At 43.2% G+C, this 15,827-nt stretch overlaps 1 protein-coding gene across 1 annotated transcript in view; it reads right to left on the reverse strand.

Moving 5' to 3' along the window:
• Nucleotides 1-14,570, reverse strand: part of LOC129840259 (follistatin-related protein 1-like) — a 33,230-nt gene extending 18,660 nt beyond the window's left edge. Inside the window, exons 1-2 of the mRNA XM_055907994.1 lie at nt 14,098-14,570; nt 13,925-13,981 (exon numbers count right to left, since the gene is read on the reverse strand). Of these exons, the coding sequence (XP_055763969.1) occupies nt 13,925-13,981; nt 14,098-14,100 (60 nt within the window). The 5' untranslated portion in view covers nt 14,101-14,570. The remainder of the gene's footprint in view (nt 1-13,924; nt 13,982-14,097) is intronic.
• Nucleotides 14,571-15,827: the final 1,257 nt, after the last annotated feature.

Below are 15,827 nucleotides of genomic sequence, written 5' to 3' on the forward strand. Positions count from 1 at the left end.
GACAATTTTTCCCCCAATGGTAAACGCCCTGATCTTCATTTATCCACCATTTTTGCCCATATGGTTCAAACAGAGGAAGTGAGTGTGAATGGGCTGTGAGCAAAACATAACGGGTACACAATTCTACACCACACTGTCTACATGGCTTTCACAATAAAAACCTTCTGGCTCCACCAGCTCCTTCGGAGGGGCCTCAGGGGAAGATGCTAAAATGGCTACACGGGGATAATAACTGTTTCTGCTGTTTATTTCACAGCCACTTTGAGTCATTTGGAGGGAGAGGCCTAGAAGGGGCCAGGCAGGAAAGAACACACAGGGAACAGTGCTTACTTTAACAGAGAGAAAGACAGCAAACATGGGTCTGGTCCCTCCACAGGGTGAGGAGAGCAACTGTGTTCTCCAACTGTGGTAAATATTCAAACCAATGCCAAGACTAAAACTCCACGATTGAGTTATCACTTAGCACCTCCGTACCTTCAGGCTCTGATCAGGCCCTACACCCAAACAAGGGCACTGCGTTCATCCACCTCTGGCCTGCTCGCCTCCCTACCTCTGAGGAAGTACAGTTCCCGCTCAGCCCAGTCAAAACTGTTCGCTGCTCTGGCACCCCAATGGTGGAACAAACTCCCTCACGACGCCAGGTCAGCGGAGTCAATCACCACCTTCCGGAGACACCTGAAACCCCACCTCTTTAAGGAATACCTAGGATAGGATAAAGTAATCCTTCTAACCCCCCCCCCCCCCCCCTTAAAAGAGTTAGATGCACTATTGTAAAGTGGTTGTTCCACTGGATATCATAAGGTGAATGCACCAATTTGTAAGTCGCTCTGGATAAGAGCGTCTGCTAAATGACTTAAATGTAAATGTAAATCACTTGGGATGTACTGTAGTGGGGATGACCACGACGTACACTAAACTATGACTAATGACTATGCATCGTCAGACAACCAAAAGTCAATTTATTGGATATATATTGGATAATGGTATTTTACAGACAGAATGAACTATAAGGCCAACACTGAGTTTCTGTGAGGTTCATACCAGCAACACTAGTTACTAGATACCCGTAGGACTCAAACACAGGAAGTGAATGTGGACGGATTGTGAGCAAAACACAATGAGTACACAATTCTACACAACAGTGAGTGATCACTTTGGAGAAACCTTCCAGCGCCCAGTTATAGACAAGAAACAGACCTAGTCCCAAAAACAAACAAACATGGTTTCCTTCGATTCAAACAAAGGAAGTGTCACTTTCATCGTCCTACTTGGCAAATAAATATTTTCTAAAACAAGGAGAGGTCACACACGACAAAAAAACAACAATGTTAAGGTTTGAGTTATAATAAACTATTACTGTATTTAGGTCATGAAGATATTGGAAGAAAATACTCTCTGTTGTGTGTGTGTGCGTGTGTGTGTGTGTGTGTGTGTGTGTGCGTGCGTGCGTGCGTGCGTGCGTGCGCGGACTCCTTTGGATGAGTAATGGACAGATACCGTTCAATGACAAACCAAAGTCACACCCTATCTGTAACATCAAGATCCTTCGTCATCAAAGCTTCAAATGGCTTTACATAAAATGTAATTGCCAATGTCATATTTCTCTTTGAAAGCCAGTAAAACGGCTGTAGAGGCTGATTGTACTCTTTATTATCCTGATTATACTCTTGAATTCTAATGTGCCTTCCAGGAGAGGAGCGCGTGTCATGTCTATACTTCATAGCTCAAGACACAAATCACTAGACACAAATCACACAAATCACTAATCACTAGTCTGCAGATTCCTGTTGAATCTGCAGACGTGTTGCTGTGCGTTTTGTTGCTGTGCGTTTTGCTGCCAACTTTACTTTACTTTGCTAGCTGACAACTTTATGTTTTTTGTTTTGTTTCTGTTTTTAATTACCGTTTATATTTTTAGTTTTTCCATCGCAACTTTTTTCCCTCATTCAACTTTTTCACTCCGGACGCTTTATCTGGACATGGTTCGTCAACACCTTCAACAGCCGAAGCTAAGTAGTAGCATTAACATGATGTCTTCTAATTGCAGTCGCTGTACTCATAATATACAGGAGAACGATCGCCTTACGGCGAAAATAGCTGTGCTGCAAGCCCAGCTTCAGACGCAATCGTTAGGCAAGGGTATTTTCAGTGTAGGAAAGGAAGAAACAGCGTCTGTGCCACCAGTAAGTACAGATAGTAACGTTAGTATAAATCCCCCCGCACAGTCCCCGCAGCCGGACAACTTTCTCATGGCTTCTGGAGGGAAATGCTGTTGGAATGCTCAACCGGTGTCGCTCATTCAGCCGACAGAAACTTTCAACCGGTTTTCCCCATTATGTAGCGAGTCGGAGTCTGAGTCTGAGTCTTCTCTTGTCTCTACTCCTCCCGTTACGGGGTCTGAGACGCCGAAGGCTCCCACCGTTAGCTCTGACAAATTGAAAACCCTAGTCATTGGCGACTCCATTACCCGCAGTATTAGACTTAAAACGAATCACCCAGCGATCATACACTGTTTACCAGGGGGCAGGGCTACCGACGTTAAGGCTAATCTTAAGATGGTGCTGGCTAAAGCTAAATCTGGCGAGTGTAGAGAGTATAGAGATATTGTTATCCACGTCGGCACCAACGATGTTAGGATGAAACAGTCAGAGGTCACCAAGTGCAACATAGCTTCAGCGTGTAAATCAGCTAGAAAGATGTGTCGGCATCGAGTAATTGTCTCTGGCCCCCTCCCAGTTAGGGGGAGTGACGAGCTCTACAGCAGAGTCTCAGCACTCAATTGCTGGTTGAAAACTGTTTTCTGCCCCTCCCAAAAGATAGAATTTGTAGATAATTGGCCCTCTTTCTGGGACTCACCCACAAACAGGACCAAGCCTGACCTGCTAAGGAGTGACGGACTCCATCCTACCTGGAGGGGTGCTCTCATCTTATCTACCAACATAGATAGGGCTCTAACTCCTTTAGCCCCACAATGAAATAGGGTGCAGGCCAGGCAGCAGGCTGTTAGCCAACCTGCCAGCTTAGTGGAGTCTGCCAATAGCACAGTCAGTGTAGTCAGCTCAGCCATACCCATTGAGACTGTGTCTGTGCCTCGACCTAGGTTGGGCAAAACTAAACATGGCGGTGTTCGCCTTGGCAATCTTATTAGGATAAAGACCTCCTCCATTCCTGCCATTATTGAAAGAGATCGTGATACCTCACATCTCAAAATAGGGTTACTTAATGTTAGATCCCTCACTTCAAAGGCAGTCATAGTCAATGAACTAATCACTGATCATAATCTTGATGTGATTGGCCTGACTGAAACATGGCTTAAGCCTGATGAATTTACTGTGTTAAATGAGGCCTCACCTCCTGGTTACACTAGTGACCATATCCCCCGTGCATCCTGCAAAGGCGGAGGTGTTGCTAACATCTACGATAGCAAATTTCAATTTACAAAAAAAAAAAATGGCGTTTTCGTCTTTTGAGCTTCTAGTCATGAAATCTATGCAGCCTACTCAATCACTTTTTATAGCTACTGTTTACAGGCCTCCTGGGCCATATACAGCGTTCCTCTCTGAGTTTCCTGAATTCCTATCAGACCTTGTAGTCATAGCAGATCATATTCTAATTTTTGGTGATTTTAATATTCACATGGAGAAGTCCACAGACCCACTCCAAAAGTCTTTCGGAGCCATCATCGACTCAGTGGGTTTTGTCCAACATGTCTCTGGACCTACTCACTGCCACAGTCATACTCTGGACCTAGTTTTGTCCCATGGAATAAATGTTGTAGATCTTAATGTTTTTCCACATAATCCTGGACTATCGGACCACCATTTTATTACGTTTGCAATCGCAACAAATAATCTGCTCAGACCCCAACCAAGGAGCATCAAAAGTCGTGCTATAAATTCTCAGACAACACAAAAATTCCTTGATGCCCTTCCAGACTCCTTCTGCCTACCCAAGGACGTCAGAGGACAAAAATCAGTTAACCACTTAACTGAGGAACTCAATTTAACCTTGCGCAATACCCTAGATGCAGTTGCACCCCTAAAAACGAAAAACATTTGTCATAAGAAACTAGCTCCCTGGTATACAGAAAATACCCGAGCTTTGAAGCAAGCTTCCAGGAAATTGGAACGGAAATGGCGCCACACAAAACTGGAAGTCTTCCGACTAGCTTGGAAAGACAGTACCGTGCAGTACCGAAGAGCCCTCACTGCTGCTCGATCATCCTACTTTTCCAACTTAATCGAGGAAAATAAGAACAATCCAAAATTTCTTTTTGATACTGTTGCAAAGCTAACTAAAAAGCAGCATTCCCCAAGAGAGGATGGCTTTCACTTCAGCAGTAATAAATTCATGAACTTCTTTGAGGAAAAGATCATGACCATTAGAAAGCAAATTACGGACTCCTCTTTGAATCTGCGTATTCCTCCAGGGCTTAGCTGTCCTGGATCTGCACAGCTCTGCGAGGGCCTGGGATCGGGAGAGACACTTAAGTGTTTTAGTACTATATCTCTTGACACAATGATGAAAATAATCATGGCCTCTAAACCTTCAAGCTGCATACTGGATCCTATTCCTACTATCCTATTCCTGCTTGGCCCTCCTATGTTGAACATAATGTTGAACATAATAAACAGCTCTCTATCCACCGGATGTGTACCAAACTCACTAAAAGTGGCAGTGATAAAGCCTCTCTTGAAAAAGCCAAACCTTGACCCGGAAAATATAAAAAACTATCGGCCTATATCGAATCTTCCATTCCTCTCAAAAATGTTAGAAAAAGCTGTTGCGCAGCAACTCACTGCCTTTCTGAAGACAAACAATGTATACGAAATGCTTCAGTCTGGTTTTAGACCCCATCATAGCACTGAGACTGCACTTGTGAAGGTGGTAAATGACCTTTTAATGGCGTCAGACCGAGGCTCTGCATCTGTCCTCGTGCTGCTAGACCTTAGTGCTGCCTTTGACACCATCGATCACCACATTCTTTTGGAGAGACTGGAAACCCAAATTGGTCTACACGGACAAGTTCTGGCCTGGTTTAGATCTTACCTGTCGGAAAGATATCAGTTTGTCTCCGTGAATGGTCTGTCCTCTGACAAATCAACTGTACATTTCGGTGTTCCTCAAGGTTCCGTTTTAGGACCACTATTGTTTTCACTATATATTTTACCTCTTGGGGATGTTATTCGAAAACATAATGTTAACTTTCACTGCTATGCGGATGACACACAGCTGTACATTTCAATGAAACATGGTGAAGCCCCAAAATTGCCCTCGCTAGAAGCCTGTGTTTCAGACATAAGGAAGTGGATGGCTGAAAACTTTCTACTTTTAAACTCGGACAAAACAGAGATGCTTGTTCTAGGTCCCAAGAAACAAAGAGATCTTCTGTTAAATCTGACAATTAATCTTGATGGTTGTAAAGTCGTCTCAAATAAAACTGTGAAGGACCTCGGCGTTACTCTTGACCCTGATCTCTCTTTTGACGAACATATCAAGACTGTTTCAAGGACAGCTTTTTTCCATCTACGTAACATTGCAAAAATCAGAAATTTTCTGTCCAAAAATGATGCAGAAAAATTAATCCATGCATTTGTTACTTCTAGGTTAGACTACTGCAATGCTCTACTTTCCGGCTACCCGGATAAAGCACTAAATAAACTTCAGTTAGTGCTAAATACGGCTGCTAGAATCCTGACTAGAACCAAGAAATTTGATCATATTACTCCAGTGCTAGCTTCCCTACACTGGCTTCCCGTTAAGGCAAGGGCTGATTTCAAGGTTTTACTGTTAACCTATAAAGCGTTACATGGGCTTGCTCCTACCTATCTTTCCGAGTTGGTCCTGCCGTACATACCTACACGTACGCTACGGTCACAAGACGCAGGCCTCCTAATTGTCCCTAAAATTTCTAAGCAAACAGCTGGAGGCAGGGCTTTCTCCTATAGATCTCCATTTTTATGGAACAGTCTGCCTACCCATGTGAGAGACGCAGACTCGGTCTCAACCTTTAAGTCTTTACTGAAGACTTATCTCTTCAGTAGGTCATATGATTGAGTGTAGTCTGGCCCAGGAGTGTGAAGGTGAACGGAAAGGCTCTGGAGCAACGAACCGCCCTTGCTGTCTCTCCAGGGCCGGTTCCCCTCTCTCCACTGGGATTCTCTGCCTCTAACCCTGTTACTGGGGCTGAGTCACTGGCTTGCTGGTGCTCTTTCATGCCGTCCCTAGGAGGGGTGCGTCACTTGAGTGGGTTGAGTTACTGACGTGAACTTCCTGTCTGGGTTGGTGCCCCCCCTTGGTTGTGCTGTGGTGGAGACCTTTGTGGGCTATACTCGGCCTTGTCTCAGGATTGTAAGTTGGTGGTTGAGGATATCCCTCTAGTGGTGTGGGGGCTGTGCTTTGGCAGAGTGGGTGGGGTTATATCCTTCCTGTTTGGCCCTGTCCGGGGGTTTCTTCGGATGGGGCCACAGTGTCTCCTGACCGCTCCTGTCTCAGCCTCCAGTATTTATGCTGCAGTAGTTTATGTGTCGGGGGGCTAGGGTCAGTTGGTTATACCTGGAGTACTTCTCCTGTCTTATCCAGTGTCCTGTGTGAATTTAAGTATGCTCTCTCTAATTCTCTCGTTCTCTCTTTCTCTCTGAGAACCTGAGCCCTAGGACCATACGTCAGGACTACCGGGCATGCTGACACCTTGCTGTCCCCAGTCCGCCCGGCCTTGCTGCTATTCCAGTTTCAACTGTTTCTGCCTGCGGTTACGAAACCCCTACCTGTCCCAGACCTGCTGTTTTCAACTCTTAATGATCGGCTATGAAAAGCCAACTGAGATTTATTCCTGATTATTATTTGACCATGCTTGTCATTTATGAACATTTTGAAAATCTTGGCTCTCTCTAATTTTCTCCTTCTCTCTTTCTCTCGGAGGACCTGAGCCCTAGGACCATACGTCGGGACTACCGGCCGTGGTGACTCCTTGCTGCCCCCAGTCCGCCTGGCCTTGCTGCTATTCCAGTTTCAACTCTTCTGCCTGCGGTTATGGAACCCCTACCTGTCCCAGACCTGCTGTTTTCAACTCTTAATGATCGGCTATGAAAAGCCAACTGAGATTTATTCCTGATTATTATTTGACCATGCTTGTCATTTATGAACATTTTGAAAATCTTGGCTCTCTCTAATTTTCTCCTTCTCTCTTTCTTTCTCTCGGAGGACCTGGGCCCTAGGACCATGCGTCGGGACTGCCGCCCGTGGTGACTCCTTGCTGTCCCCAGTCCGCCTGGCCTTGCTGCTATTCCAGTTTCAGCTGTTCTGCCTGCGGTTATGGAACCGCCACCTGTCCCAGACCTGTTGTTTTTCAACTCTTAATGATCAGCTATGAAAAGCCAACTGAAAATTATTCATGATTATTATTTGACCATGCTTGTCACTTATGAACATTTTTGAACATCTTGGCATAGTTCTGTTATAATCTCCACCCGGCACAGCCAGAAGAGGACTGGCCACCCCTCATAGCCTGGTTCCTCTCTAGGTTTCTTCCTAGGTTTTGGCCTTTCTAGGGAGTTTTTCCTAGCCACCGTGCTTCTACACCTGCATTCTAGCTGTTTGGGGTTTTAGGCTGGGTTTCTGTACAGCACTTCGAGATATTATCTGATGTACGAAGGGCTATATAAAATAAAATTGATTGATTGATTGACTAGGCCCACGGTGTACTGAACATATGAGTCGCATTAGTCCTTTGCAAGCAGACAACAAAAGAATTGAGTTGGAGGCAGAGGAAATGTTGTTTTTGTACCGTAGCCCTGTCTCATGTCAGGCTGTGTCTGTGGCTATTGGGGAAGGGGGCCTTATACATCTAAACAGAAGGACAAACAGCAAAAAAAGGCCTCTTGTCTCCCTGCAGAGAGAATATACAGGTAACTGCCAAAATAAAGGAGGCACCAACTTAGTATCTTAATAGGGCGGTGGACGACCACGAGCCAGAACCGCTTCAAAGCACCTTGGAATGAATTCTACAAGAGTCTGGAAGTCTATTGTAGGGATGCGACACCGTTCTTCCACGAGGAATTTGATCATTTGGTGTTTTGTTTATGGTGGTGGAAAACGCTGTCTCTGGCGCCGCTCCAGAACGTCCCACAAGTGTTCAATTGCGTTTAGATATGGTGATTGAGACGGCCATGGTACATGGTTTACAATGTTTTCATGCTCATCAAACCGTTTAGTGACCACTCGTGCCCCGTGGATGGGGGCATTGTCATCCAATGGGGGCTTCGCCATGATAGCCAAAACAATGTAAAGAAAAAAATGTATTGTGCCGTCTGGTTTGCATAATATAAAGAACTTTAAATTATTTAGACTTTTAATTTTGATACTTAAGTATATTTTAGCAATTGCATGTACTTGTGTTACTTAAGTATATTTAAAACCAAATACTCTTAGACTTTTAATCAAGTAGTATTTCACTGGGTGACTTTCACTTTTACTTGAGTAATTTATTAAGGTATGTTTACTTTTACTCAAGTATGACAATTGTGTACTTTTTCCAGCAATTACGTTCCATACAGTACAGAACTACATGTAACTGCAGATCAACTTCAAACTTGCCTGATCCATCTACATAGCATCATGATTTTAGTATAAACTACACACACAAATCAATAACAATCAGTTAAGTCGTGCCTTAATAAGTGTGTCTAAAGTGAACAGCATTCTTTCCCTCTACTATAGTCAATCGTCCAGGTCAGGCCCAAATGAGAGAGCTCACCCCACATACCAGGCATTCCTGCCCAGGTCAAAGGCCTGATTCGGGGGACTGCTCACCCAGACAAACCCTCTGACTTCCAGGACCATGGCTGCTCGCTCCAGCTATGCTGACCCATTTACCACTTGCACAGCCCAGCTCCTGCTGCTTAGCCTACACACACACACGCACACACACACACACACACACACACACACACACACACACACACACACACACACACACACACACACACACACACACACACACACACACACACACACACACACACACACACACACACACACACACACACACACACACACATGCCAAACGAACGAACGAACACGCACACAAACAAACGCCCTCACACACTGGAATGCTCTCACCCATGCATGAGCGCACATACACATTAGTGATGGGGGGAGAAAACAATACAAATACATATTGGGATATTATTTTTGACGATATATCATATCGTATCGTTTTAACAACATTGCAATATTATTTTTGTGCTCGTTTGCTGTAGCTGCGCCAAAGCGTTCCTTCAGACCTTGTTCTCCGTCTTCTTTCTAAATAGAGAGCCCATTTGTTTTCAGCACTTTCATTTCCATGACCGAACAAAACTCATTTTTATCATGGCTGCCTCGTCTGCAGCAGATGGCGAGCAATATGTTTCAAAACGCTGAATCGCAAAATAAAATCACAGCATCGAATTGCAAGACATATAGGATCGTGAGAATCGCAATACATATCGTGATAATATCATATCGGGGGCCCTGGGAATCCCCCGCCCTAAGACACATGCACGCACAAGGGTCTGAGCTGTGTGTGAAACCATCACCATGTTGGGAAGTAAGCTGCTGGGGGGGGGGGGGTCACGGAGGTCACAGAGGTGGTGACCCTGTGTGGCCCTGGCTTGTAAGAGGACATCTGGCCTGAGGTGGCCCAGCTGGGAGTGAAACTTTGTAAACTCCATATCAGTTTTTACGAGACTTCTCCAAGGAGAAGCAGCTGCTTAACCACAGGTTTTGCGTCCACTACTTTACGAGAGGCGGGATTAGAAGACGCGAGCACAAAGTGATTCTTTGACAAGTGTGACTTGTTAACCTCTCAGTTTTAGACCCTGACTCGGGGCATCAGATAGGTCAATAGGTACTGATAATAGTCGCTATACCCCCCTAAAACGGTACCGGACAAAGTGAATTGAGTCGACGCATATATCTTTCATTATGTAATGAATCGCTATTGTTTCCAAAGCTGGCAATGAGTTTTATTCTACTTTCTTGTTTTATTTTGCGTTCCCAACAAGCACTATGCTTGCATAAATAAATCAAAACATGGGAGTCCCTGAACATTTCGGTGACAAAAAAACAAGCGTTCCACATTAAGCTTTACAGAGCTAAGAGGGCGTTAAGGAGGGCAGTGAATTCCTCATAGGCTCTCTCACGCCTCGGCTCGCATCCAAAAAGGCCAGCTTTCTAACCCAAGAACTCACTGCATTTTCCTCCACGATCATCCGGAGCACTGACAACTCGGACCGTGTTTAAAAAGTTTAGATACAAATTCTATTTGAGAACGCCCTTTCTGATTCTCCCTCTTTTCCATTTCTCTTTACAGATCTTCTTGGAAGTTGCGGCTGAATTTGCAGTGTCCGAGCTGCTACTGTAGAACATATCCTCTTCATTTGTCTGTCGCTCTAAAATGAGCATTTAAAGAATTCCATACATTTAAATTTGAATATTGGTAGATAGATTTGCATCATTCATTCTTTATTAAAATATTTCATTAATGAGAACTTGGAGAGGTTATAAATAGGCATTCCACAGGCTCTCATTCATTGTTTGATGGTCTCTGACAAATGAATTCATTAATTCATTCACTGTATTAAAAGTGATTGGTTTAGATAGAGTGTCTCGTTCCTAACGGCTGTTTGAACCAATAGGTGATGTCATGAGAAAAAAGGCAGGCTCTAACAGCCTAATCAGCCTATAGCCTTATTTTTTCAAGTTCGTTCTCATGCTGGGGGAATGGAATGCCGTTACAGTGCTTCTCTCATCCACCCAAAAGCCTTGTATATATACTGTACCATCTCCCATAAATCCTTGGGAAGCTCTGTCCATTCAACTCCTCTCCCCCTAACTGTGTATAGCTCCCCTCTTCTCCCTTCCTCTCCCCCATCCTCCCTCCCCGGCCAGTCTCTCAACTAACTCTCATCACCTATATCTCACTCTCCCACTCTTGTTCCTCACTTCTTCATCCCACTCTCTCTCTCTCCTACCCACTTTCTTCCACCCTCCTGTCTCAAACTCTTCTTTTTCTGTCTCTAACTCATCCCCCCTCTCTCCTTGGCTAGCCTTGGCTGGTGCTGAGTGGTGTCATGGCAGAACGGGCGCATTCCTGTGTTGCTCTGTGCAGGCGGAGACGGTGAGCTAATGGCTGACAGATGTTTAGAGGAGGAGGAGATACTCTAGGACAAGACATTCTTAAGCAGAGCACTGTTCCAACCACACACTGTTGAGTAGGGACAAGCTAGCACACTTCATAAACGTGTGAACTGCCATGAACAGTTCTAAACAGTTCTGGACCATTGTGTTAATACAAGACAACCATGCTGTAAATCGCCTTTCTACACCACAAGGTTGCGTTTATCAGTTTATCAGTTATATGCACTCATTTGTGCTGTGTTCCTTGTCAGCCGTCCAGGCAGCAGCGTCAGTCATCCAGACCACATTTTGAGACTAATTGCCCTCCCTAATAGGGCTAGAAATTGCCTGTTTTTCTCTCTGTCTCCCTCTCTCTCTCTCCCTTTCTTTCTCTCGCTCTCCTTCTCTCGCTCTATGAATCTGGGAAACATGCCAGACAGAGAGAGAGCGGGGGAAAAAGGCAGAGACAAAAGAGAAAGAAAGAGAGGAGGAAACCTTAAACTGACATAGAACACAGTGAAAAACATCAACCTTTCCCTTAATGAGCTTTACAAGTTGCTCTGTGTAGGAGAACAAAAAAGTGTTTCCACTGAGGGCATTCTTGAATGGCTCTGAAGTGGTATAATAGGGAAGACATCAAAACTATGAAATAACATATATGGAACCATGTAGTAAACAAAAAAGTGTTAAACATATATAATTTCAATATATTTGAAATTCTTCAAAGCAGCCACCCTTTGCCTTGATGACAGCTTGCACACTCTTGGCATTCTCTCAACCAGCTTCATGAGGTAGTCACCTGGAATGCATTTCAATTAACAGGTGTGCCTTCTTAAAAGTTAATGTGTGGAATTTCTTTCCTTCTTAATGTGTTTGAGCCAACCAGCTGTGTTGTGACAAGGTATACAAAAGATAGCCCTATTTGGTAAAAGACAAAGTCCATATTATGGCAAGAATAACTCAAATAAGCAAAGAGAAACGACAGTCCATCATTACTTTAAGACATGAAGGTCAGTCAATACGGAAGATTTCAAGAACTTTTAAAGTTTCTTCAAGTGGAGTCGCAAAAACCATCAAACGCTATGATGAAACTGGCTCTCATGAGAGGTCCAACCGCCATTTCTTTGTGAGACGAGGTGTGGGTGACCAGATGATCTCCGCCTGTGTATTTCCCACCGTAAAGCATGGAGGAGGTGTTATGGTGTGGGGATGCTTTGCTGGTGACATTGTCTGTGATTTATTTAGAATTCAAGGCACACTTAACCAGCATGGCTACCGCAACATTCTGCAGCGATACACCATCCCATCTGGTCTGGGCTCTGAGGGACTATCATTTGTTTTTCAACAGGACAATGACCCAAAACACCCCCAGGCTGTGTAAGGGCTATTTTACCAAGAAGGAGAGTGATTGAGTGCTGCATCAGATGCACTGGCCTCCACAATCCCCCATCCTCAACCAAATTCAGATAGTTTGTGATGAGTCGGCCCGCAGAGTAATTGAAAAGCAGCAAACAAGTGCTCAGCATATGTGGGAACTCTTTCAAGACTGTTGGAAAAGCACTCCAGGTGAAGCTGGTTGAGAGAATGCCAAGCTTGTGCAAAGCTGTCATCAAGGCAAATGTTGACTATTTGAAGAATCTTAAATATAAAATGTTGTTACTAAAACTTTTTTGTTACTAAATTTTGTTACTCTTTTGTTACTAAACTATTCCATGTGTTATTTCGTAGTTTTGATGTCTTCATTATTATTCTACAATGTAGAAAATAGTAAAAAATAAAGAAAAACCCTTCAATGAGTAAGTGTTCTAAAACTTTTGACCGGTAGTGCATGTGTGTGTGTTCTAAAACTTTTGACTCGCGTGCCTAAGTTTGTGCATGTGTGTGTGTGTGGGTGGGCACGCTTGCCTAACTGCAGCGCTTGTGTGTGTGTGGTTGTGGTGCGACAAAAACAAAAATCCTCATTGTCTTTCCCAATTGTCTGTTATATTGGTCTATTTTCTCTGGGACCATCAATCACCTCTCTGGCTACCACAGCACAAGACCAGTTCATTAACAACTGCCATAAACCTAGCCAGAGCCACCAACATGTCAGCAACACTACACTGGTGGTCAATGACCTAAGTGGCAGGCTCTACAAACAACTGTGAACAACTGTTCCTGCATGGCAACCAATCAGAAGTAGTTTACTGGAAACAGAGTGAACAACCCCCCCCCCCCCCCAAAAAAAAAACTATGCTGAAGTGAAGTACATTCAACAGAAGTGATCATGATTTTCTTGATGTAAATGGCAGACAGACAGCACGTTAAATATCTTCGAATGTTCTCCAAAATATATGACATATCAAGTCTGTATGACAAAGACGATTCATATAGATACTGATGGTTTGGAGCCAATTAGAATAAGCTGCTATTTCATTGGGACATAATGTACACACAACATGCACTCAAAAGGCACTGGTTTAGTGAATGTTGATATTACATCTTTGAAGCCGGACAGATGTGCAAGGCTCCGCCTCTTCTTTTTCTGGACTCTTTATCTTCTTTAAATGACTGTGTTCATTTATTTCATATAAAAATATACACGCATCAGATTGTCCCAAATTAAATTGACCAATCAGACAAACACGTTACTGTTGGATTATGTACAATAGCCAAATAATTACAAAGTAAACTTTTGAGAAAAAAAGGAAAACATTGTTTGTCAACAGACGAATTATCCTCTAGAGCGTATATATATTTTTAAATCTAAATAATAAAAAGCATTTACCTCGGCATGACAGCAAACGACTGCGACTAGTAGACATAAAAGAACACTTCGAAACATCTGCGGAGAACACAAATAATACAGTGCCTTCAGTGACAGCATGACTGTCAAAACAAAACTGAAGAAACTTATGTATTTATGAAAACGAAGATGTCTTCATTTTGCCCCAAACGTACCATGTTAGCGGGTGATGACCAAAAGGCAGAGGGGAGACGGCAGTGTTCCGACTGAGACAAAGGAGGAGCGGAAAATTAGATTGGCGAAATTTGAGCACCACGGAGGAATTTTCCCCGTCTGTCTCCCCCTTCTGTGACTTGGCCAATAGAGCTCGATGCACTCGAATCGGGACGGAGAAACTGCAGCAAGAAGTGAAGTGCTCAAGGATGGACAAATGACGGGGAGAGAGTGGATTCAATGTTTAATGTTATCAAAAAAATACATGTGCCATCCATGGTTCCTTAGTTGACTTATTCTGTCTTTTATTCTGCAGGAGAAAAAAAAAATCCCACCAAATTGTTGTGTTTAAAAAAAAAAACATATCATAGGCTAATCATATCATAATAAGTACACAAAAATATGCGGTATTCCACGTGGAATCAAATCTTTTCATATCTTAATAGTTGATCAAACTTGCAAAGTCCAGTGCAGTGGCTTCACATGCAGATATCGGTTTGTGCATCATGGGATATAAAGAATGCAGCACCGCCCTCTGACGACAAGTTATAACACCTACGGTAGTACTACAGTACAGTAGTATACCTGTATGACTGAATGATGTGGATCATAAATCAAATTGTATAGATTTATTGATTTTGAAGAATGCACACATATACGACACAATGCAAAAAAAGAAAAGAAAGAATGTGCTATTTCAAATCGATGTAATTACTGTAAAAACAAATTACATGAAAAATATTTTTGTGGATGTCCCTTCCAATACTTCCAATATTTAGTTCACCCAAATGTATGTTAATTTTGTACATTAACACATTTGAACAAATTATGGTAACTGTGTGTCTAAACATGAATATTCAATTACAGTCCTTTTTTTAATCGCTTTGGTACTATGTTGACTAGTATGTGGTACAATTTCGCAACTCTTCATACTCAAAACAGATCATCAAAGAGACTGTTTTTCAAAAGTTTAAGCACATTTTCAATTGACTAAGTACACCACACAAAATCAAACAGATTTTTTTTCAGCAAACCTAAGAAGTGTTTAATCTAGAAATACCTTTCATATAAAGCAATTGCCTTTCACAATGCAATGCTCACAATACTTTTCATATGATTCTTTGCTCATTTGTTTAAATACATTTGACCATCATTTAATCCAACTGCCATTAGTTGTTAATCACTTATCCGTTTGGTAAACATATAGATTTGAAACTATTTTGTCTACTATATATGGATTTTGAGAACTACAGAACTAAAATGTGTGTTTGTAAAGTATAAACATCTAAATGACATGTGTGATACAAGATACCCATACATAATGACTGCTCGTTATTGCTAACTGATTACACATAGTGGTAACCACATTTGGTCACCATATAAAAGAGGGTGTGTGAACACTTGCAATTACTTTTAATGTGGAGCAGGGTAGACAGCAAGGGAGAAATCAAAGAGCTAGAGGACAAAGGGCCTGTCAGGGATGTTGGTATGGGCCCCGCCAAAGGGGTGGGTATGGGCCCCGCCAAAGAGGTGGGTATGGGTCCCGCCAAAGAGGTGGGTATGGGCCCCGCCAAAGAGGTGGACATCAGAGTGAGGGAGGCAGACGGCAGGGAACTGTTATGTCTAATGAAGTCAGGGCTATCGTCGTTGACCATGTGGTAAAAAGAGGTCTTACCGTGGCAGCGGCTGCCAGATTAGTTCACCCAAATCTGAAATGATCAACTGTAAATTC

Source organism: Salvelinus fontinalis, chromosome 41 (genome assembly GCF_029448725.1).
Source record: "Salvelinus fontinalis isolate EN_2023a chromosome 41, ASM2944872v1, whole genome shotgun sequence".
Classification (NCBI taxonomy): Eukaryota; Metazoa; Chordata; class Actinopteri; order Salmoniformes; family Salmonidae; genus Salvelinus; species Salvelinus fontinalis.